Source organism: Amphiura filiformis, chromosome 4 (assembly GCF_039555335.1).
Source record: "Amphiura filiformis chromosome 4, Afil_fr2py, whole genome shotgun sequence".
Taxonomy (NCBI): Eukaryota; Metazoa; Echinodermata; class Ophiuroidea; order Amphilepidida; family Amphiuridae; genus Amphiura; species Amphiura filiformis.
Genome location: NC_092631.1, coordinates 54,916,657 through 54,941,643, shown reverse-complemented (window position 1 = coordinate 54,941,643; position 24,987 = coordinate 54,916,657). Strand labels below are relative to the sequence as shown.

Genomic DNA, 24,987 nt, shown 5'->3' with positions numbered 1-24,987 from the left:
AGAGATTAAAAATATATATATCATACTTTTTTTCTGTACAGCGGTATCAGAGCCAAAAAAATCATCGGTAGTCTTCCAGGTCCAGTCGCGAACAAAATGTCTGTTAGCATAACAGAAGCTCTTTTAAACAACCAAAGCTGTCTTTAGTAATTCAGTTTCTCCTGTAAGAGGTCCAATGTACACAATCCAATGGAGCTGTTTTTGATGGTGTGTGACCAACAATACTTTTGGCCCACTGTACCGTATGTGTGGGTACTTTTTGTGTATGATCAGTTACATAGGTTACGAGTTAATATAATTAATTGGTTTGTCTAAGCCACATTAGTGCTAGATGTATGGTATTCGGAAGAAGCAAACTAACCAAATGCTTACGACAGGCTTAGACATAAATCCTTTCCTTTTAAGATGTACAGGTTGAGTCAAAAAGAAGTAAACTCATGTTTGAGGGGCTAGAGATCTGTAAGGAATCTGCTATAAATGAACATATCATTGAAAAGAGCAAAATATATACGTCTAAATAAAAAAAGAATTGTTGCAATTGCTCACAACAAACTACTCACTTGAATACAACCACCCATTTTTGTAGCTGCACGCGGCTGATATTGGTTTTCATCTATTTCAATTTCGACGAATCAACAAGGATTAATTGTTGAAATGACAACTTTTGCTTTTAATTAATAATCAACAAACAATGCATATAAACTCAGGATGAAATCTATGGCGGTACTGTAGTTTGTAGGGATCCCAATTCAAGTCTTTACGAACGAGCCGGCAGAAGCTTGATTGAATGTTGGGTAAAGGTTTGCGTCTTGAGCAGATCTTTGGGTCTTGCTGTAACGCATGTCTAACTCTAGCAATGTTCACTTGTGATCTAGCAATTCATGGTCTGCCTGAAGCTTCCAGCTGTCTGTTCCTTAGTGTCCCATGAACATTGAGCTTGTTCACATTCTTATATACTGCTCCCTTACATGGAATCCGATTAGCTGTAGGAAATTGGACACGAAAAAGATGCTGAACTTCAGTTGGACTCTTAGTTTCATGATATATACTTCGTCGACAGAAACGTGCGCTCCCGTGCCGTAAATTGTGGTGCCATATTGTCATTTGGCCAGTTTCATTATAATGTAGTGCAATGAGGTAAAATTCATATTGAAAAGGACCCATTTTGTTGATCGAAACCGCACCTGCCACGTAACTTTATTTGCATTTGAATATCGCGCCTTACCAATCAATATAATAGGTACTTGGGAAGTGAAACCGTGTGCAGCTACAAAAATGGGTGGTTGTGTTCAAATGAGTATAACTTGAGTTTGCTGTGAGCAATTGCAGCAATTATTATTTTTTGATTTAAACGCGTAGAATTTGTTCTTTCCAATGATATTTTCATTTTTAGCAGATTCCTTTAAGATCTCTAGTTACAGCCCCTCAAACATTAGTTTACTTCTTTTTGACTCAGCCTGTAGTAAACTCAATCCCCACATTGCCAAAAATATCATTATATATAAAATAAAGCCTAGACAAGTGTTGTTCGTATGCCGTATGAGTGTCGGACAATCAACCTTTTTATTATAAATTTTGTCTTTTCATGAAAGTTAAATTTGACATAATATGTCCCATTTGACATCTCTCGAAAGAAAATAATACACAAAATATTAATACCGTAAAGATTCGCCTAATGGCGCTGTGGGCTCCCTTGACATAACCTTCTTACCTAAAAGTCAGTGCCCTCTTGTTCAATTTCCACCAGCAAATAAGGGCACGGAAACTACATTCTTGTTAGGATTTCAGAGGAGTGAGCTCTCTATTTGCACATGAAATTTACCCCAAGGCAAAGGAGCCAAAGTGCGCTATTAGGCAAATCTTTACGGTATTAATATTTTGTTTATTATTTTAAATTTTTGAGAATTAAGTTTCTTTCTTTTTTCTTTTCTCTCCTGAAATTGAAAAACAAATAGTGGCTCGGCAGGTTTGTTCTTAAAGGATCGGTCGGGTTACGACCATGTGAATTTTAAAGCTTTAATAGTACTAGAATAAAAACTCGCTCTAAATTGCCATCGTGTTTCCATGTCAAAACCATCAAAGCGGTACACACGAGTAACACGACAAACTAAGATCCGCCCTGGTGCTTTTCAGACACAATCGTACCATTTGGAACTTGTTCAGTGAACCGTCAGCAGAACTAAGTAAAGTACAAATGTACAGGTATAGGTAAACCATGCTGGCTGATCTGTTGACTGCCTCGCCCAACAGTAAGATTCAACTTGGCTTTGACCTTTTCCTTTGAAAAGACCCAGTATTGTTTCTTCACGGTAAGTTGGTTTTGTTTCACTATTAGTTTCAAACATCCCGTGGAAATCTGTTAGCACGGAACGCCGCAGGGATGACATGTTTCAACAGTGCCGTCATGAACGTGATGAAACTTCGGGGATAATCGTTCATGTTTGTAAAAATCCCTATGGATTATGTTTGTTAAATTGTAGGTTGGAACTTAATTTTTTTCTATATCAAACGAAAAGAAAAGAAAAGAAAAGAAAAGAAAAGAAAAGAAAAGTAAAGAAAAGAAAAGAAAAGAAAAGAAAAGAAAAGAAAAGAAAAGAAAAGAAAAGAAAAGAAAAGAAAAGAAAAGAAAAGAAAAGAAAAGAAAAGAAAAGAAAAAAAGAAAAGAAAAGAAAAGAAAAGAAAAGAAAAGAAAAGAAAAGAAAAGAAAAGAAAAGAAAAGAAAAGAAAAGAAAAGAAAAGAAAAGAAAAGAAAAGAAAAGAAAAGAAAAGAAAAGAAAAGAGTGATTTGAAAAATTATTATTATTATTATCATCATAAGGTTACAAATAATTCTAAGATCACAATCATTTATCTTCGCAAATAAAACCATTCCCGTTAAAGTTTTCTGACATCAAATCTTACGTTACAGTGATTTGAGAAATTTGTACATGTTCAAGATCAAGAATACCATATCACACCTATTGTTTGGAAGACAATTCACCCGAAATAAAGTTTGGTCATATGTGCAACGCACCTTGCCATATGTGTATTTTCCAACAATATAGGTAGCCTATACAATAGGTGCGGTTAGCAAGTACGCACTGTTGTACCAGATAAGGTCACTTACTGCGACAAAGTCACTTGCTTTTTTTCTTCTTAACGGAAGGAATATATCTCTTCAAATCACCTTCTTCATCATACCCAAACAGCCACTAGTTTGGGCACCATGAGTGTGGTGTTAAGAAGAGAGAGGAGTCCAAGTCCTCCTCGAGGAAGGATTGAATATATCGATGATTATGATGACGGTCCCCGTGATTATTATCGCGGGCGGCGACCAGTTCGTGTAATTGAAGAAATTGTGGTATGTATTAATTTAATTCTAAATTAAAGCACCTGTATAATACTATTCGTTAATTTGTATACTTGCGATGATACAAATGGACATAGAGTAATAATGTGTAATGTTCACTGGGAATAAAATTCCACATGCTTCTATATACTTCCATTGCAGGATACCACAAACAAAATGGCGGACTTACAATTACTTTCTTCGCTTTTGTGAAGCAAACCCTCAAGAGATAGAAACATACAGACTTTGTTATTGTATGTTCATAAACATTCATTGAGATTACTTGGCAAATTCTTTTTCAGATATCACCATGATCATAGATATTCAGGAACTTCTGTGTGTTAAATATCTATATGTGCCGCCATTTTGAATTATCACAAGTCCATAAATAGCTTGATCATGTCAATCAAATTCTTTGGGGTTTAACTAAAGTAGTAACGTTATACGTGCCTTAAGTTTTTAGCAATTACTCGGTCTCCTTCTCACAAATTAATATAATATCCTACAAAATTGTACGTGCCCATGTATAACATTATATCTGTAGTGTTCCCCCTGTTAGCAGCCTAAAAGTAAAAGTAATTATGACACAAAGTCAAGCAGATTCGTAGATAGCACCACAAGTGAATTTTGTAGCTGATAGTTTGCATTGAAAATTAAGGCGTATAGTATTTATAATTATCTTTATTCTTAAATTAAGAACGTCACTGTAACGATTCTCTTTAAGGGCTCACGTGTTTTTTTGTGAGACCTGAGAGCACATCATACATATCGAAATGCATTTTGAATACGAGGAATGTCCTTCTGATATCAAATAATTTCGATTTTTTTAAATTCTCGATATTCGATATATTACACTTTTTATGGGAAATTATTACAAAATGATATTTTTGAAATTTAACTGTCCTTGAAGTAAATTGTATAAATATAATGATATGTACCGTATTCATTCTAATAAGCGCCCAGGGCGCTTAACCAAGTCATTTTGGGTGGGCTCTTATTTTTTACCTAGTTTACCTAATTTTTTGTTAGGGACGTTCTAGTAGCTTTGCTGATGTAGAAAATGTATTGGAAGTTTACACAGGACTTCTAGTCCTTCAGCTATTTCACTGTATAGACGTCTATCCGTCACTTCAACATTGATGGTACCCTTTAGCAAATTGAAAATACCCTGGGTGGGCGCTTATTGGGGCATGGGCGCTTATTGGAATGAAAGTGTATGAAAAGCCGTCCATCATATCATATGAAAATTTTGACCTTTCGTATTGAAGATATATAGATATTTTTTTCCCAAAACACCAAAAGAATTTAGGTCTTTTGGAGAAAAAATGTATATGTTCAAGATGAAAGGTCAAAGTTTCATCCCAGCTAACACTTTAAGTACATATCATTGGATTTATAGAATTTACTTCGAGGACTGTTGAATATGAAAATTAACAAAATACAAAATTTTAATAATTTGCCATAAAATTTGTATTTAAAAAAATCAAAAATATTTAATATCAAAAGGCATTGCTCGTATTCAGAATGCAATTTGATATGTCTGGTAAGCTCTCAGGTCCCACAAAAATACTGTGCAAATGTTGCTATTCGATTCCTTAATTAGATCTAATGGCAGGCAGAAAAGGGGGCACGCGATTTTTGATAGTTTGTGAAAGGGGAAGCAAGCCGTTTCGATCTCGTATGCCCTAAAAAGGTGCAGGAAAACGTTAAGAACACGTTCGAATATGTACTCTCAAATGTCCTGCTCGCTGCGCTCGCATTATATGATAAGAATTTTAGGCTTTAAATTGGGGTTTCCCAAAATCTTACATGTTTAAAGGAAGGGGCAAATATTTGTTTGTGCGCGTCAAAAGGGGGCGAAGGTTTATTGGCACGTCGAAAGGGGGAAAGCGATTTTTAGCAGACTATTTCACCACCCTTTATCATGTTTATAAAGATAGTACATGGCGCTGTGTAGTGATATTTGAATTAGCATTTTATCTTGCTATATTAGTAGAACCAATGTTTTTTGGCATCCTTACACCTCAAATGCTAAAACTAGAATTGGATCCATTGTTTTCCTAGTATATACCCCCTATGCTTCCGGGGGTCGAAGGTCATAATGGGATCCAAATTTAAAATTTGTTCTGCATGCTGTAATATAATACCTCAAATTTTTACTCTCATTGTTAAAAAAAAAAAAAATTTAAAGTCGATTGTCATATTGCACTGGGAGGCTTAGTTCAGGAGTTTTAGAGTAAAGTAGGTGATAATGTCAAATACCTCATGCACAGAATGCACCAATTTTTTTTTAACTTTTGGCCCCTGAGTGGCAAAGAAAAAAAAACAAAAAACCTGACAGGAGAGAACTACTTTGGTGTGCTTTTTATCCAGATTTGAGCAACTTTGAAATTTGACTACTGTGTTGACCTTTAATATGGCCGGAGTGCCGGGAATTATTTTGGTTAACATCTTGAATGTTATAGGACCATAAATGGAAGCTAAAATGTTGGTTTGATAGAGTCCTGGGGATGCATATTAAACCCCGGTAGTTAAAAATGGTGGTGTTTCATGATTTCGACGGGGTTTATTCCTTTATAATGAAAGCATATTGAAAGAACATGCTCATTTAATTCATTACATAATTCTTCAACAATTAGGCCTACAAAGACAGCGCTAATGATAGTTTAAACAATATTTCATTATTCCTTTCAAATATAAAATTCGCACATGTCGACATTAGATCTATTATCGCCACCAAGGTCACTGGGCAGGAAAAACCACATATGTATTTTTTGCCCTTGAAGATGGATGAAGCAAACCATTCAATATAAAGTATACACCTACAAGGCTAGACTTTATATTGAAGAGGTTTCTTCATCCATTTTCAAGGGCCAAAAGTAAATATGGGTGTTTCCTATTCTGCGTGTACTTTTGGCCCTTGATGGATGAAGAAACCTCTTCAATATAAAGTCTACCTACAAGGCTTTTCTCGCCCAGTGACGTTACACATCGCTTGGCTAATAATTACTTTGTCAGCAGAGATACTAAAATAAATACCCGGGATCGATACACGTGAATTTGCTATGCACGAGTTTGATATGAGAAGAAAATCTTTGGATACCGGGGTAGAAAATGATGAATATCTCCCGTAAATGATTTCGTATAAAGAAACCAGATGTGGTTCCTTGCACTTGAATATATATTTTGAACAGATATGATAGTCGTTAGCTTGCGTCTTGAGAGAGTAGCTTGCGTCTTGAGTCAAAAACTGACAATAATTCTGATTTATATGTGCCGAATTATATAGCGCAGTGTATAGGCCAATCGTGGAGGTAATCTAAAAGCATATGACCTATGGCGTACCATGCTCGACTGACACACAGCGAGGTCAGTCACCGAGCTAATCGGGGCTATTGTCAGTAGCCTTAATCAGATGTCCTTCGGCCCATTATGCGACTCAAAACTATTAAACAGGTCGATACAAAATGGCCATGCGTGGCGGTGGATTCAACCTACCATGGCGATTTCTGCCATGAAGATATCGGGGCGATGACACTGTGCGTTATGGAAGCAGATTGTAGTATTCTGTGAATTCATTGTTATTTATAGGAGCTGAAGTCGCACTCAGGTACAAATCGTTTTTACCAACATTCGCAGCAAAGAATATAGTTTCTGTAAATGTATTGAAAGTAACAAAACATAGTGCAGTTTTGTCAACGGCAAATTCACAGTTACCTTTTCAGCTATAAACCCGCTTAGGGAAGATTAGTGAGCGATCGAATTGTCCGCTACAGTCGACTAATCCAATCGATAATAACGCTATTGGCATGTACAGGCGGAGCTCCACTGACTGAGTTTTGGGGTATTTTTCACTGGTTTCCTATCATTTACTTATCAAGGCGGTCCCCCGTTATTATAATGACTATGCTAATAATTGAAAGATTGACATGTAGAGAATAAACCATACTTGATTGACAGAAAGTACTAAATTTGTACCTATTACGGGTTCGTGGCACCCATCTTGCAAATGCGACCAAGTCAGGGCGGCCCGGTGAAGCAAAATGTGCATTGGATTAACACGGGAGTTTGGATAAGATGTAGATTTCCTTTCTCATACAAATGTATGGTCCCCCGTTATTAAAGCTTGTATCGAGTTGAAAAGAATAAGTAATTGAAACATAGAGAAAGTACTAAAATCATAGCTTTTATACTTTTTGATATATGACGCTAACTAGTTCATCTCCTATATCTACAACACAGCGCTACCAGTACGGGTCAATTTCCTATTGTGAGGGCCCCTGTGTTGTGTGCATACATGTACTTAACAATAACTGCATGATGAAGTAAATGATGATCAATTCGTTTCGAGACGTTTAACCCCATGAGAACTACCTGCCGATTGGCCAAAATGTATATTGTGTCCAATTTTGAACCAATCAAGGAGGGTGCAAGTTTGATTTGGCAACGGAAATGAGCATTTCAAGTTATCAACCAATCAGAAATGCTGTTAGATGACCAGAAGTGTCCAGGGGGTTAAGCACATTGCATAAACCCTGACTTGCGATCAGATGTTATGTTAGGCCTATGTTAAAGGGCAGGTCTATTGCAAAAACAACATCATATCATTGGCAAGCTAATATTATGAGGACAATGAAAATGAGTCCTTTTTTGAGAAAATAAGATGTTAAAAATTGATATTCCGCAAAAACCAACTTAAGCGGTGAGTTCCTTCGAACGAGACAGATTTGGCCTAGAAAAAAGGCGACGTCATGAAATGAGATGTGCCCGCTTTGAGAAAAGGGACTATAAACACTCTCAATGGACAGAACGTATACTGTTGTTGTTCACAGAAAAAACTCCAAATTAAGTATTACAGATTTGGTTTTTAAACATATGGATAAAATAAGCCGCTTCTTTTTTTTTTTTATATATTAGTAAATTGTGATATTACAATTCATATGTATATCAATATCATGAGAAATATTAGGCCTAACAATAAATACATAATTTGAGCTTAGAATTTCACTGTATATTGCACTGCTATAGTTATTATAGTTTCAGTTGGATGAAATTTTACAAAGCAACTGCATAGTAACAATACTGTGTGGGCTTTGTTCCCGAAATGAGAACAATAGTCTGCATATTGTTATGCATGCAGCATTGTTATGGTAAATGATAGTACAACTCATTGTTGCTAATGTCAAACTTGTCAAAGTGATTGTGATTGTATGATGAGAGCATGATAGTGTCCGCTTCATTTACCTACGTGATCAACCAAACGGGGGAGAACACGTACGCTTCAAACGGGGGAAGAACACGTACGAGGCTGAACTTTACCCACACAATTTCTCCTTTTTGAGGAGAAATACGCATAAAAAAATTGCAACAAGTGTCAACTTGTAATGTAATAATTATTCTCTTCGAATAGAGATAAACTAGTTTTTGCAATAGACCTGCACTTTAATGACATTACATTAAACGATATCTTCTTTTTCCACTTTCAGGAGGAACCATACCCTGTATACAGCCCACCATGCCCACCGCCACCATGCCGGCCACTTCCCCCAAGAGAAATACCAGTACCTGTTTACATCCGTGATCCGGAACCAGTCCCGGTACCTGTCCGAGAACCATTCCCAGTACCTGTTGAAGTACCAGTTGATCAACCTTTTGCTGTTCCCGTACCTGTACCTCAGCCATATCCAGTACCACAACCAGTACCTGTGCAAGTACCCGTTAACCGGCCGTACCCAGTACCTGTTCGCGTACCTGTACCTGTGCAGACCCCTGTCGCTGTCCCAACACCAGTACCTGTTCGAGTACCAGTTCCCGTTGCTGTACCACGACCAGTTCCCATAAGAATCCGGGAACAGTGTATTCAGCCATACCCGGTACCAGTGCCACAGGCCACCGTTAGACAGTCAGTGCAGGTACCGGTTATTCACAGTGTTGGAGCGCTTGGAGGGATCGGAGGCTTAGGGGGTCTGAATCAAATTGGATTAGGAGGGGCTGGACTGGTAAGTTACATAGCCTATTTTACGTATGTAAATGTGCTCGTCAAGCATGTCCAGTGGCTGTGTTGTAGCTTAATGATGAAATTCCATTTTAAACTAGACAATATTTGATTAAAGCAGACTTCACAGACAACGGTCGGTTAATAAAATTGTCAATTCGCCAGCTAAGTGGTTACATAACTCCTTGGTAACTGGATCACGCACCTTTTGGAATTGGTAATACATGCCATAGACTTTCTGTTGCGATCATTTCGATCGTGGTGCAGAACTAAAAAGCGTGATCCAGTTGACATAGTGATAATCGGATTACACGTAACACTTCGCTGGCGAATTGATCTTTTCATTTCAAGATGTCGATTTTTAAAATTATGTTCATGATAACTTATGTTTGTACTCATTATGTCTATTGTAAAAGAATGGTACTGGAGGACTTGGTTCAGTCCGAGTTTTGAATACATCAGCATTGGTAAGATTCTGAACAATTTTTTTTAAAACCTCTTTGCACATGAAATTGCATTTAACAGTAGATTTTACTGGAATTACATCAAGCCAAATTAAAGAATGTTCCTCTGCAACATCACTAAAGAAATTTTAAACCCAAGAATATGAAAAAAAAAATCGAGCAATCATTGTTCTTTTCTACCTTATTGTTTACTCTATATTAGGAATCTACCATTAAAGCCATATTATAACATTTGCTGAGGAAGACGCCCTCACTGAATTTTTAAAATTCCTTTTTTTACACCATTAAATTGTACTTTATTAAACCAATATACCCTGCAAAAATCAAGACTCTAGGTGCTGTAGTTTTGTCAAAATCCGAGATTTTGATTAAAACGCCGGATTCAGCGCTTTATTATTACGATGGAATTATTAGTCGAACGCATACACGATGTTCATAACACACAGTACGTACACTGCGTGCGGGACGGTGATATACACAACAAAGGGTCGTACCACAACATGACCGAAGGAGTGGTACGTATTGGCGACATGTAGTAAATTCCAATTTTCTCAAAAATAAAAGGGGATATATCTGACAGTAAAAGCTAACATTTTATGGCAAAAAAATGCTAATCTATTTTGTTTGAAAATGTTATAATATGGCTTTAATTATATCGATCATCAATGTGCAAAAGGGTTAGGGTCAAATGGTGCTGGTGAATTTAAACATACATTCCCACCTAAATCGGTAACTCTATTTATATGTTTCCCTGTGAACCAAAATAGCACCATAACCAATGCCACAGTTCAATAACATGCATGCAATAATCATACCTCAAACATTCAAGTTACAGACATTTTTTGCACCCTACATATTCACATTTCAAAGATCAAGATAATCGCACGCGATCATGAGTGTGTGCAGTTTGGTGTTGAGGCCAGCTACACAAACTCGTGTTTATTGTTGTATTATCACTGATGCACTCAACAAGTATATGATGGATAATTACTTCACAAAGGTACATTCATCAAGAAAACAGCACTTAACCGTGGAGTTATTGCATCTCTGAGCTAAATGCAATTGCGCAGTGATTTATAGTACCACTGTGGCCCATACCATTCCATAAACCATTAAACAACAACACATGGACGATCAGCTCCCCGAATTTCGTACTGGTTACAACGAGACATTTAGCCGTAAGTTCCTTGTCCAGGGAATGTCATGCTAACCCAATAACACGAGAGCGTACTAACCACCTCCAGGGTTCGAACCCGCAACCTTTCGCACCATAGATTGATTGAGCTAACCTAACTGCTCAGTCTCGTGAGCTAATTTGACATCTAAATAACGTCACGGTCTTGTGCGATTGTCTTGACTACTATAAATGCACTGTGCTTAGTGAATTATCCTTATCATAAGAACATTATGGATTAAAGAATTGTATTAGATTATCCCTAATTGAGGAGACCTGACTGATGAACATACATGTACAGTAAGCCAAAGAATTAAGGTACCAGTTATGTTCACCCCTGTATATCCTAAATAAAGGCAAATATGTCAAAATTAAAACAAGCACTCAATATCAGTACACTTTAGCTCTGTTTTAAGACCTTATTTGTTGAAATTGGTTGAGAATTAAAGAAACGGTGATCTAAAACCTAATGAAGAAACGAAATCAAAAGTTGGACTTTTGTTCTAATCAATGAAAGCACGACGCCGCGCCACTTTTAACGTGCTAATCAATGGAAGCGCAGCGCTGGTACTCTTGTTCACAAACGCTTTGTGTACAAATCAATAGGGTATGCAATACAGCAAACTGCAACTTTTAATTTGGTATCTTCCTTGGATTTTGGGATCGCCGTGTCTCTATTTCTTGAACAATTTCAACGAATGAGGTCTTAAATTCGAGCTAAAAGATGCAGCTATTGGCTGCTGGTTCCAATTATGACATATCTGTCTTTGTTTAGGATATACAGGAGGTGAACATAACTGGTATCTTAATTGTTTAGCTTACTGTATATGATGTCATCTGACTGTGAACATCGATATCACAGTTTCCTGTCACAGTATAAACGGAGGACGTCCATACTGAAAGATGAAGAAAAATGAGATGCTTGCTACTTTGTGCAGACAAAGAGTCAAGATCTAAACTTATAAACTGATTCAGATTGATTTCTACTTGAGTATAATAAATTTAATATTTTATTAATCAACTAATCATTTAATTAACAATTAATTACAAACTGTAATCTTAACATTTAGCTGTTAGGGTAAGACTATCGCGGTTGATAAAATCCTTTCCGACCGTCGAGTACATATAACTTTTTAAAAACCCTTTTTATTAACCATCGTTTGTGAATCGTCTCACAGGCATCACTATGGCATCGTCTAATAAAAGTATAAAACATCCCTAATAATATCTCTCGGTTAGTAAAATAACCGAATAATCTGTGTAATTGGCCAATTGTTGTACAGGGTCCACAACTTATAAGTTCCCCCCTAACACTTTGTAAAATAAGTCCACAAATATTTTACGAAATGTAAAAATGTAAAACGGTATGTATAGCCCTATTTGTTTGACACATGTGGACCAATTTATAGCGTCACACGTCATTGCGTTAATGGTTAATGGTTAATTGTGTAAGAAAAGAGGCCTTTTTAAAAGTTGCACCTGAGTCCATAGCAGTCAGGATTTCTTTAACAAACACATGAATAGACCTGGCTTACTGTATTGTTTGAGAGCTGACTCCTATGGACTCAGATGCAACTTTTAACACTGTTTAAAACGGTCTCTTTTTTACATAACGAAACATTGTGATTGAACGCAATGACGTGTGACGCTATAATTTGGTCCATATGTGTAAAACAAATAAGGCTATCCATACCTTTTTACGCATTTGTATTTCGTCAACTATTTGTCGATTTATTTTAAAAAGTATTTAGGGGGGACTTATAAGTTATGGACCCAATATTTCACTATGTACATACTTACAGCCTGCAACACATTCATCTCCATCCAATCATTGTTCACCTCATATTCCTTATTTTGTGAATTTTTAGCTCATATCGTAAAAACTACTAATTTGTTTTGTTTTGTTTTTTACTTTTTGAGACTTTGATTTATGCTTTATGTATTAATTGTTTAAATTACTATTGTTAGTTATACTAAAAAAAATGTTACTTGTCTTAAAAAAATTGACTCTTTTATTATTTTTACCGCATATTTTCAAAAACCCATTTGTGTTATTCTTAAGAACCATTAGCAATATTATCACAAGGCTATCATATAACGATCTTATATCTTATTTCATCAACGTATGACAATAATGCAACTTGTAGCATTATACAACTTTCGACGTTATTCTTTTTTAGATAAACGATGTTTCAAATTACTTTGTTTTTTTCACTTTATTCCAACCTTTATTAGTTTAGTTACGTCTAATGTGTATTAACACTTTATTCCAACCTTTATTAGTTTAGTTACGTCTAATGTGTATTAACACTTTATTCCAACCTTTATTAGTTTAGTTACGTCTAATGTGTATTAACACTTTATTCCAACCTTTATTAGTTTAGTTACGTCTAATGTGTATTAACACTTTATTCCAACCTTTATTAGTTTAGTTACGTCTAATGTGTATTAACACTTTATTCCAACCTTTATTAGTTTAGTTACGTCTAATGTGTATTAACACTTTATTCCAACCTTTATTAGTTTAGTTATGTCTAATGTGTATTAACACTTTATTCCAACCTTTATTAGTTTAGTTACGTCCAGGGTTCGGTTTTTGCCGGCAAAAACCTGTTTTTGCCGGCAAAGTGGCAAAAACCTGGCAAAAACTGTTTTTGCCAGTTTTTGCCTGGTTTAAACCGGCAAAAAAAAAAAACTCGCAAAAACTCGCATATAGTCACTCAAATATTAAAAAGTGACACAGAAAGCTCATAAACAGTAACACACATATTTTAACGAATCATTTAACATATTTTTTGTCTCATCAAGTCTTTAAAATGAAAAAGTTTTGAATTTGATACATGCCACATTTCGATTAAATGCACTTGAGCAATGAAAACTCATGCCTTTAATTTCTTAATATATTGCTATAATTACAAAATCTGGCCTTGTTACACTCGGGAACTTATTTTTGTAACTTAATAATTTGTTTTGAGATGAAAAAATTGAATTATAAATCACTTTCTTAGTTTTTGCCATTTTTGCCGGCAAAAACTGGCAAAAACTGTTTTTGCCAAGTGGTTAAAACCGCGGTTAAAACCGCGGTTTTTTCCACCTGCGGCAAAAACCTGCGAACCCTGGTTACGTCTAATGTGTATTAACACTTTATTCCAACCTTTATTAGTTTAGTTACATCTAATGTGTATTAACACTTTATTCCAACCTTTATTAGTTTAGTTACGTCTAATGTGTATTAACACTTTATTCCAACCTTTATTAGTTTAGTTACGTCTAATGTGTATTAACACTTTATTCCAACCTTTATTAGTTTAGTTACGTGTAATGTGTATTAACACTTTATTCCAACCTTTATTAGTTTAGTTACGTCTAATGTGTATTAACACTTTATTCCAACCTTTATTAGTTTAGTTACGTCTAATGTGTATTAACACTTTATTCCAACCTTTATTAGTTTAGTTACGTCTAATGTGTATTAACACTTTATTCCAACCTTTATTAGTTTAGTTACGTCTAATGTGTATTAACACTTTATTCCAACCTTTATTAGTTTAGTTACGTCTAATGTGTATTAACACTTTATTCCAACCTTTATTAGTTTAGTTACGTCTAATGTGTATTAACACTTTATTCCAACCTTTATTAGTTTAGTTACGTCTAATGTGTATTAACACTTTATTCCAACCTTTATTAGTTTAGTTACGTCTAATGTGTATTAACACTTTATTCCAACCTTTATTAGTTTAGTTACGTCTAATGTGTATTAACACCGCCTATCGTATATCGTATTTTTATAAATGTGAAAAGCTTAATAATGTAGACTAGGCTGCAGTTGCATACTAATACGAGTTTTAACCCTTTATTTTCAGTTTATATGTGTATATAACCAATATTATTAGAATAATTACCAGCATGATTATTTGATAACATCACTACCATCCTCATCCTCATCTTCACCCACATATCATCATCATCTTTATCTCATTAAACTGCTTTAGATTTTTTAAGAACGGTGCTGCTCTTGGAACGGTTCGAACGTGTACTGGTGAGATACAGCAACTGGCCAATTATGCTTTGCATGAAAATTTTATTTTTGAAAAACTGTCCATGATGAAGTATAAGTGATTTCCACAACACTTCTTTAAAAAGTATTCAAAAATATACGAGTGCAATTAATTCTATAGAACGCGCGCCTTATGTTTTAGATTTAAGATTCTGAAATTGCAATACCTCTCTTGAATGAAAGTATACATGCCCTGATGTCTCCTCGACGTTTATGCGCGAAATGTGTTTTAATGACCTTACTTTTCCCTCTTCCTTTTCAAATTCATATTCATTATATTTCCATCATCATAAAAACACATACAAACATCAAAACATATGGTGGAGGCCTTAATTAAAGTTGATAAACAACAACACAACCAATTTCAACCCTACACATCTGAAACACAGCGTCAAAGGAACAAGGACAACATAATGCCAAAACTTGTTGGCATACAAAAATTATTCTTAAAGCACGTTTCTTGAGACGACGAAGTTTATTGAGATGTATTTTATTTGATGGTCATTGTATTTTTTGTATTAGAGAATAACACACCAAAACACATTATTTATAGGTTAATAAATGCGTATCACTTGTTGGGAGTGATATTGTGCAAAGTAATGCACGCGAACTGAGATGTTGATGCGTCTAATGCACGAGCCCCGTGATTTTTGCTATTTTTTTAACAAAAACGATGGAAAACACAAGCAAATATAAATGCATCAACCCGCGCGAAAAATGAACGCGTCCGAAAACACTGCTCGTACTACGCGGAGTGCGCACCCGTGCAATTATTCAATTTTTTTTCGTATTTTAGTAACGTTTGCTCTGATTGGTTCTCACTATCTAGGAGTGTATGAACATCCAATAATTAGAACAGAAACACACAAATTATCTATGTACACATCAAGATGTGGCTCAGTGGTTACGGCCTTGGACTCATAATCCGAGAGCTTGCTCGACGTGCGTAGGTTCGATTCCCCGTCCCACCACCGTGTTGCGCCCTTAAGCAAGGCGCTTTGCCTCGCTTGCCTCACCCCACCCAGGTGCAATGGGAAGCTGTTAAGGGTATAGCCACAGTCGTTGTACTGATGGACCCTGCGCCACTTGTAGGCTGCAAACGTGGTTCCGACATATTCTAATGATGGCGGAATAAATGTAAAGCGCTTTGAGGCTGTTTACGGCATAAAGCGCTATATAAATATCTACATTTATTTATTTAAGATAGCTTCAGAAACAAAATTACCATACATCTGCATTGTACAATGATATCAAATCAACATGATTCTTTATAGTACAACAAAATACACAACATTTTGTCATTTCGTTGATTAATCAATCTTCCACTTTCTGAAGTGCTGAGATAATTTACATTTTTTCTGATTAGCAATGTGGTATTCAATATTGCGTTTGGTTGTGCATGGAATGATAAATAATTCATATAAAGTGTGGGTTTTTTTTATACTTATTGTGTGTGGGTGGGTTTGGGTATTATGTTTCTTCAAATTTTAGTGACATACAATTTTCATCAATTGTAATTACCAAGAACGTGGCTTCTTGCATACGATTTAGCTTACAGCCATGATTATCTTAAACCATTATGGCTTGTCGTGTATCATTGTTTTCGCTAGTCTACTGTAGTAGACCATTTAAATTTATCATCCCTCTAATCCCTCTGACCATGGAAAATCCACCAATCCTGTTCTGATACAACAGCTATCTATCTCTGGGCAGGGCAGTCACTGGGAATGTGTTGTGTTTTATGCATGGAATGCAGGAATGGTATGAATTGTATTAAAAAGGAATGCAAAGCAGTCTATGTTTTCGCTAGTTCTTGTCACATAGGCTCTTAATCATAAATGTTCGTTTTGAATTTAAGGGTGGTGTTGGTGGCTTTGGACAAACAGGAGCAATTATCAATGGCGGAACACTGGTAAGAAAAGGCGTTGTGAATAAGGCTTGTCTGGGGTCTTGTACCGTTAATTCTTGTGATTTATGTGCTTATTTGTGCAAATTATTTAATCATGAATCGTTCGTTTTGAATTTTAGGGTGGTGTTGGAGGTATTGGAGGTGTTGGAGGCTTTGGACAAGCAACAGTTATCAATGGCGGAACACTGGTAAGGAAAAACACATTACCGTTTACGTCGTGTGGGTGGAAGAACATGTTATGTGAATTACAATTGAATAGCTGCTTGGTGTAAAATGTATTATATATATGTGATCATAGCGCAAGATTGATTTGTTGATATGAACTTGGTATATTGTGATAATGCAAATAGCAGTTATTGTTGGTCTGTGCATTAAGGATGTTCTTATCATTCATACGACGCGTTGTGAATATCTTATATTGGTGTGTGGTTACTCTAATTCTTGTGATTGTGCTGTATCATATAATTTTAATCATGAATCGTTCCTCGTTGAATTTAAGGGTGGTGTTGGAGGCTTCGGACAACAAGGCTTTATCAATGGCGGATCACTGGTAAGAAAAACAAAAACTTAAGACAGCAAACTATTTGCACATGGTAAAATTGCAATATTATTAACACTTACAGTCCTTATCTGATGATGATGATTTATATGTAGGGCTTTAATGTAGGGCTTTAATTAATTTGTGGCATGGTTATGTTTTGAGATCCCACATATCATTTGACACCACAAGAAAGGAAAATAGTTATTTGAATTTTAAAAAGTATATATAACTTTGACAATCTTCTGCGTACAATAGGTTCAAGGTCATTTCATTTCATATTATTAGTTGTTGTTGGTATATGCATCGGCAATACCTTACGGTCTGAAGGATTTCATGTAACTCAAGATAGAATGCAACATGTTTTCGTACAAGACAATGGCAGGGAAGTTAAATAAATCATGGGAAGGGAAACTAAAATCATATTTCTGTTAATTGGTTGGTATCTAATCTACAGTAAGCAAAAGAATTAAGGTAGCAGTTGTGTTCACCCCTGTATATCCTAAATAAAGACAAATGTGCCAAACATGCAGCCGATGCCTGCACTCTTTAGGTCTGATTTAAGACCTTATTTGTTGAAATTGGTTGAGAATTATAGAAACGGTGATCCAAATATGAAAAAGTTGCACTTTTGTGTTCTAATCAATGAAAGCACGATGCTAATTTTTCGTGCTAATCAATGGAAGCCGGCGCTACTTCTCTTGTTCGCGAACACTTTGTGTACAAATCAATATGACTTGCAATGTGGCAAACTGCAACTTTTATATATGCATCTTCCTTGGCTTTTTGGATCGTCGTGTCTTTATTTCCTGAACAATTTCAACGAATGAGGTCTTAAATTCGAGCTAAAAGATGCAGCTATTGGCTGATGGTTCCAATTATGACATATCTGCCTTTGTTTAGGATATACAGGGGTGAACGTAACCGGTACCTTAATTATTTGGCTTACTGTATTTGACTGGAATGGACATATGTTTAGCGAGAGGATGATGGGATAAACCGATTCTTGTATACGCAATAATCAACACTTTGTCTCTTATCTTGTTAGTGAAATGCATGAGTAAGAATAATTAAGTGTTTGTGTTGTACAATAATAAATCAATATAATCAAGTTCATGTACATACCTTGTTAAATCTAAATCTAAAATGTACTATACGTTAGAATTCGCCTAGTTTCTTTGCATTGAGGTATAGGACATTTATTTTTTAGGACAGGATCTTAGTGAACTACTGAAATTAACTGCATTACGTATCCTGTGTTTTGTGCTAATTTTATGAAAAACAAAATACTCTTTTTTTTATTGCAAGATTAAAAACTGAGGTGATAGTGCAGTGCCCTCAATAATCACCCTATTCATAGATGAATGAAAACTCTAATGTAAACACCTTTTTCGCAAAACGCCCACAAAATTGTAAAAGTAGCCAAAGTTTTTTTAAGAGTTAACTTTTTGTTTGTGTTGTAGCCAAAGCTTTTTAGAGTTAACTTTGTGTTTGTGTCATAGCCAAAGCATTTCTAAGAATTAACTTTGTGTTTGTATCGTAGCCAAAGCTTTTCTAAGAGTTAACTTTATGTTTGTATCGTAGTCAAAGCATTTCTAAGAGTTAACTTTGTGTTCATGTTGTAGCCAAAGCTTTTCTAAGAGTTAACTTTGTGTTCATGTCGTAGCCAAGGCATTTATAAGAGTTAACTTTGTGTTCATGTTGTAGCCAAAGCTTTTCTAAGAGTTCACTTTGTGTTTGTGTCATAGCCAAAGCATTTCTAAGAGTTAACTTTATGTTCATGTCGTTGCCAAAGAGTTAACGTTGTGTTTGTATCGTAGCCAAAGCTTTTCTAAGAGTTAACTTTGTGTTGGTATCGTAGCCAAAGCTTTTCTAAGAGTTAACTTTATGTTTGTATCGTAGCCAAAGCATTTCTAAGAGTTAACTTTGTGCTCATGTCGTAGCCAAGGCATTTATAAGAGTTAACTTTGTGTTCATGTTGTAGCCAAAGCTTTTCTAAGAGTACACTTTGTGTTTGCGTCATAGACAAAGTATTTCTAAGAGTTAACTTTGTGTTCATGTCGTTGCCAAAGCCTTTCTAAGAGTTAACGTTGTGTTTGTATCGTAGCCAAAGCTTTTCTAAGAGTTAACTTTGTGTTCATGTCAAAGCCAAAGCTTTTCTAAGAGTTAACGTTGTGTTTGTGTCGTAGCCAAAGCTTTTCTAAGAGTTAACTTTGTGTTTGTGTCGTAGCTAAAGTTTTTCTAAAATTTAACTTTGTGTTTATGTCATAGCCAAAGCATTTTGTGTTCATGTTGTAGCCAAAGCTTTTCTAAGAGTACACTTTGTGTTTGCGTCATAGACAAAGTATTTCTAAGAGTTAACTTTGTGTTCATGTCGTTGCCAAAGCCTTTCTAAGAGTTAACGTTGTGTTTGTATCGTAGCCAAAGCTTTTCTAAGAGTTAACTTTGTGTTCATGTCAAAGCCAAAGCTTTTCTAAGAGTTAACGTTGTGTTTGCGTCGTAGCCAAAGCTTTTCTAAGAGTTAACTTTGTGTTTGTGTCGTAGCTAAAGTTTTCTAAGAATACAAACTATGTGTTTGTATTGTAGCTAAAGCTTTTCTAAGAGTTAACATTGCGTTTGTGTCGTAGCCAAAGCTTTTCTAAGAGTTAACTTTGTGTTTGTGTCGTAGCCAAAGCTTTTCTAAAAGTTAAAGGTGTGTTTGTGTTGAAGCCAAAGCTTTTCTAAGAGTTAACTTTGTGTTTATGTCATAGCCAAAGCATTTTGTGTTTATGTCATAGCCAAAGCATTTTGTGTTCATGTTGTAGCCAAAGCTTTTCTAAGAGTTAACTTTGTGTTTGTATCGTAGCCAAAGCTTTTCTAAAAGTTAACTTTGTGTTTGTGTCATAGCCAAAGCTTTTCTAAGAGTTAAAGGTGTGTTTGTGTTGTAGCCAAAGCTTTTCTAAGATTTAACTTTGTTTTTGTCGTAGCCAAAGGTTTTCTAAGAGTTAACTTTGTGATTGTGTTGTAGCCAAATTTTCCTGAGAGTTAACTTTGTATTAACTATACAAAGCTTTTCTAAGAGTTAACTTTGTGTTTATGTCATAGCCAAAGCATTTTGTGTTCATGTTGTAGCCAAATTTTCCTGAGAGTTAACTTTGTATTAACTATACAAAGCTTTTCTAAGAGTTAACTTTGTGTTTGTGTCATAGCCAAAGCACTTCTAAGAGTTAACTTTGTGTTCATGTTGTAGCCAAAGCTTTTCTAAAATTTAACTTTTTGTTTGTGTCGTAGACAAAGCTTTTCTAAGAGTTAACTTTGTGTTTGTGTCGTAACTAAAGTTTTTCTAAAAGTTAAAGTTGTGTTTGTGTTGTAGCTAAAGCTTTTCTAAGAGTTAACTTTGTGTTTGTGTCGTAGCCAAAGCTTTTCTAAAAGTTAACTTTGTGTTTATGTCATAGCCAAAGCTTTTCTAAGAGTTAACGTTGTGTTTGTATCGTAGCCAAAGCTTTTCTAAGAGTTAAAGTTGTGTTTGTGTTGTAGCCAAGCTTTTCTAAGATTTAACTTTGTGTTTTTGTCGTAGCCAAAGGTTTTCTAATAGTTAACTTTGTGATTGTGTTGTAGCCAAAGTTATCCTGAGAGTTAACTTTGTATTAACTATCCAAGGCTTTTCTAAGAGTTAACTTTGTGTTTGTGTTGTAGCCAAAGCTTTTCTAAGAGTTAACTTTGTGTTTGTGTCGTAGCCAAAGGTTTTCTAAGAGTTAACTTTTTCAATGAATATTACCTTTAAGGAAAAATATGGCTAATACTGTTTGGTGTGAACTCTAAGAACAATAATTTTGGGATTTTTTTCTGGATTATTATGATAGAAATATATGTTGTTTGCGCTCTGTGCACATATTACTATATTCGTTGACAATCATACATGTATTTTTCATATTACGTAAATATTTCTGTTCACATAAAGGCCGCATATGGTGGTCTTGGAACAGAGCAATTCTATGACGGACGATTGTCGCTATGAACATAAAAATAATAAAAACAATATAACATAAAAACAATAACACAAATACACAAACAAGAGCAACTATATTGCACATATAGTTTCGGCAAATTAAAAAGTATGTTATTTGTAGTCGATAAAAAAACCATTATCAACAAAAACCTCATTTTTAATTGTACTCTTTTAGGAGACATGTTTCTTGATAACATACCGAATCTTATGACAATTGTATTGCGTACATATATTGTCCACATAGATACCATATATGCAAATTTATGATGGACAAATCTCCATGTTCTCGGTAAGAACAAACAAACAAACAAACAAACAAAAACAATATTTTGTTGGAACCTCCTTCCAAAAAAGCAAACAAAGAAAAACAAATGTCTGTTTAATAGATAATGCACTCTGCATAAATTATTGCAGCGCACATATTTTGTCATAAACAGAGTTTCAACTCTGGATACGTTTTCAAATCAGTAACCTATCTATCTATCTATCTATGAACAATACCAATTCAAAACTGAAACGAAATCAGTTGAAAAAACATAGTTTTAGTAAAATGGAAGTCCAGATGAACAGATTTGAACGTATCATTTTAGTATTTTAATGGAAAACCTTTAAACTCGCGGTCATTTTGAAAATGATTTCTGCCCATTCTGCTACAAAATATTGCAAAAGCACCCATTATGGAAACCCGATTTCTACAAAAAAGGTTTTGTACGAAAAAACATATTTAATCGCTGTGTAATTGTGTCAGTTTAACTTAGTGTTATTGGGAAAAAAAGTGCACCCTTGCGCATCATCGGATAATTGTGTGCAACTCCCAAAGATTCGACGGTCAAGTTCAATGGTAGTCCCAATGGTAGCAAGGCGTTACATGCCCGGTGTGACGACAGTTACGTTTAGGTTATTGTTATTTTAGACGAGTATTATTATTTTAGGATTCGGAATTTATGAATAGGTGGTTGAACGTGGCTTTGAATCTAAATAACAGAGATTGGAAATAACGCAAAACTGGTTATGTGTTGGAATGTCAACAGTACAATTCACTATACACTGCGCCAATAGGCATACTATACTGTGCCAAGAAAGTACCCTTACACTTGGAAAAATAATCACAGTTTCAAAACTGAACCATATTGGAATAAAATATTTTGTAATAGATGCACGATCTAATCCTGCACATTATGATACCACATTGAATCCAATGTGACCTCCAGAAGTAAAGTTACAAGCAATTTACAAGCAATTGAATAGACGAAAGTCAAGTTAAAAAAGTGACAAACTGGCCTATACAAGGCTCAAAAAGATTCCAACATTCTTCAATGAAGCTTTAATTAAAGCAGGTTTTTTTTTTCAGTTTTTACTTCTCTGTACTTTTCATAACTTTCATTTCATTTGTCAGTTCTTTTTTTTTTCAGTTTTCTTTTGTTCCTTTTGTTTTAAAAGGCACGCATAAATTTGCCATTCACCACTCTCAAACCAGATGTCTAGTCCGTGGAGTTTTGAATAGGCCAGTTTGGCATTTTAAAACGGGACCTTCGTCTAATCAAATGCGTGTAACTTTGCTTCTTGAAGTCACATTGGATTCAATGGGGTTTCATAATGTGCCGGATTAGATAGTGCATCTAATAATAAAAAAATTATTCCAATATGGTTTAGTTTTGAAATTGTGATTATTTTTCCAAGTGTAAGGATACTTTTTGGGGCAGTATACATGTAATGTTAAGTGTTGTGTTAGACTATTTTGATATTATAACGACCGTTCATTTAGTCTTCTCATCATTAAGGCAGGCTTAAAATAAGAATAAAGGTACAGAATAGAAAGTTGTGACTAGATATGATCACGGTAATAATATGATCAAAGATTAATAATTATGGTACAGATATATAATATGGAAAATGTGTTACAATAATATTACAATAGTGTAGATATACCTTATATTTTACTTAATTATAAATCAAGACGGATGGCGAAGTTACAACTTAACGGCACGCTGGGTGTGAGAACGACGTAGTAACCTCTACATTATACTAACTTACATACACTAAACAGGAGAATAGAGATCTAAATATACAGCCTTACCATGCTTACAGGCATAAATTTGTAATAACATAACCTTCCAACACTTGCTTCTTGGCCATATCCGATGCTGATGATGGTTCTCATCCTGAGCTGTGTGCCGGGGCTGTGTGCAAATGTAGAAGTGGTTGAAAGCCTGTTTTTATTTGCTTGCATGGGTCCTTCCTAACTAAACTGAGCTCAAAAAGAAACTTTTAATTTTTTACAACTTGTGAATCACAAGGTCATATCTTAAAATACTGTCAATCAAAATGAACCAAAATTACACACAGGATTACCTTAATACTCTACTCAAACACATGTCAGTAACCAAGCAGTTGTCCAACTGACACAACAGCAAAATGTACTGTGATGGGACAGCTTCCGGGACTTTCTGCACTTTCACAGCCCAACATTGGGCACCCGGGACAAAAAATCGGTGGGAATGCACACAAGATCCTTGCACAGATGATAAAACGGTGCTGCTTTCTGCTTTTCATACACTTTTTTCATGAAACAGGGCTGGGCTGTGAATGTGGTCCAGGAAGCTGTCCCATGTCAGTGCATTTCGCTGTTGTGTCAGTTGGATAACTGCTTGGTTACTGACATGTGTTAAGAGTAGAGTATTGAAGTAAATCTGTGTGTAATTTTGGTTCAATTTGATGGACAGGATTTCAAGATATGACCTTGTGAAAAATTATAAGTTTCTTTTTTGAGCTCAGTTTATTATTATATAGATTTATATGATGTTTATACGATGAAGTGTGTTTCTTTCGCTTGAAGGGTGGTATCGGAGGTCTGGGAGGTCTAGGAGGTGGTGGAACAGTACGAATTGTAAATGGGGGTCTTGGTGGTCTTGGAGGAGTTAGTGGTCTTGGAGGAGTTGGTGGTCTTGGAGGAGTTGGTGGTCTTGGCACGGTAAGACAATTTTGTGACAGGATCTTCTCATGAGAGATATGTTGTTGCGAATTCTACTAATCCAGTGCAGTGTATATTCTATCAGGAATACTGTTGGATCTTATTTGTTTTTCTTTGGTGGAAGGTCGATCTTCAAAATGATTCACGTTTGCCGTTATTTTCTATGCTTGCATGCCCTAACTTAGTAACAAGCAACAGAGTTTAAACATTTTCATTCAAATCTGCCTTGATTATGTTGATGGAAAGGGGCGCTTTCTACGCTTTCCGGAGACTTTGAAAGACAGTCTTATCCACTTTTTTCAGGGAAATCTACTCTCAATTTTGCAACAATTAATGTAGTTGTGAACAAATTGTTGAACCGTTTGCTGCACTCTCTTGATATGCAACGTACTTTGAATAAACCTGTGTACATGCAGTGCGTATATGATATAATTACCATTAAATGTCCATATGTGTCAAAATTAGTCTTTTGGTATTAGGGCTCGTAATTGTTAGATAAAAATTTCTTTGCTCTTTATACAAATTACACCATGTATTTTTGGGACAACTTTGTGTTAGTG

At 35.3% G+C, this 24,987-nt stretch overlaps 1 protein-coding gene across 10 annotated transcripts in view; it reads left to right on the top strand.

Annotated features, from left to right (window-relative positions):
* The first annotated feature begins 2,984 nt into the window (after positions 1-2,984).
* The window catches only part of LOC140151079 (uncharacterized), a 31,385-nt gene continuing 9,382 nt past the window's right edge, over positions 2,985-24,987 (top strand). For 2 of the 10 annotated variants that reach the window (XM_072173279.1, XM_072173278.1), the window contains exons 1-7: positions 2,986-3,340; positions 8,815-9,327; positions 9,740-9,790; positions 16,880-16,933; positions 17,050-17,118; positions 17,430-17,480; positions 24,293-24,427. In XM_072173279.1, the coding sequence (XP_072029380.1) occupies positions 3,206-3,340; positions 8,815-9,327; positions 9,740-9,790; positions 16,880-16,933; positions 17,050-17,118; positions 17,430-17,480; positions 24,293-24,427 (1,008 nt within the window). In that variant the 5' untranslated portion in view covers positions 2,986-3,205. Of the gene's footprint in view, positions 3,341-8,814; positions 9,328-9,739; positions 9,791-16,879; positions 16,934-17,049; positions 17,119-17,429; positions 17,481-24,292; positions 24,428-24,987 lie in introns of all 10 variants that reach the window. The other 8 variants (XM_072173281.1, XM_072173283.1, XM_072173287.1 and 5 more) reach the window with 8 other exon arrangements.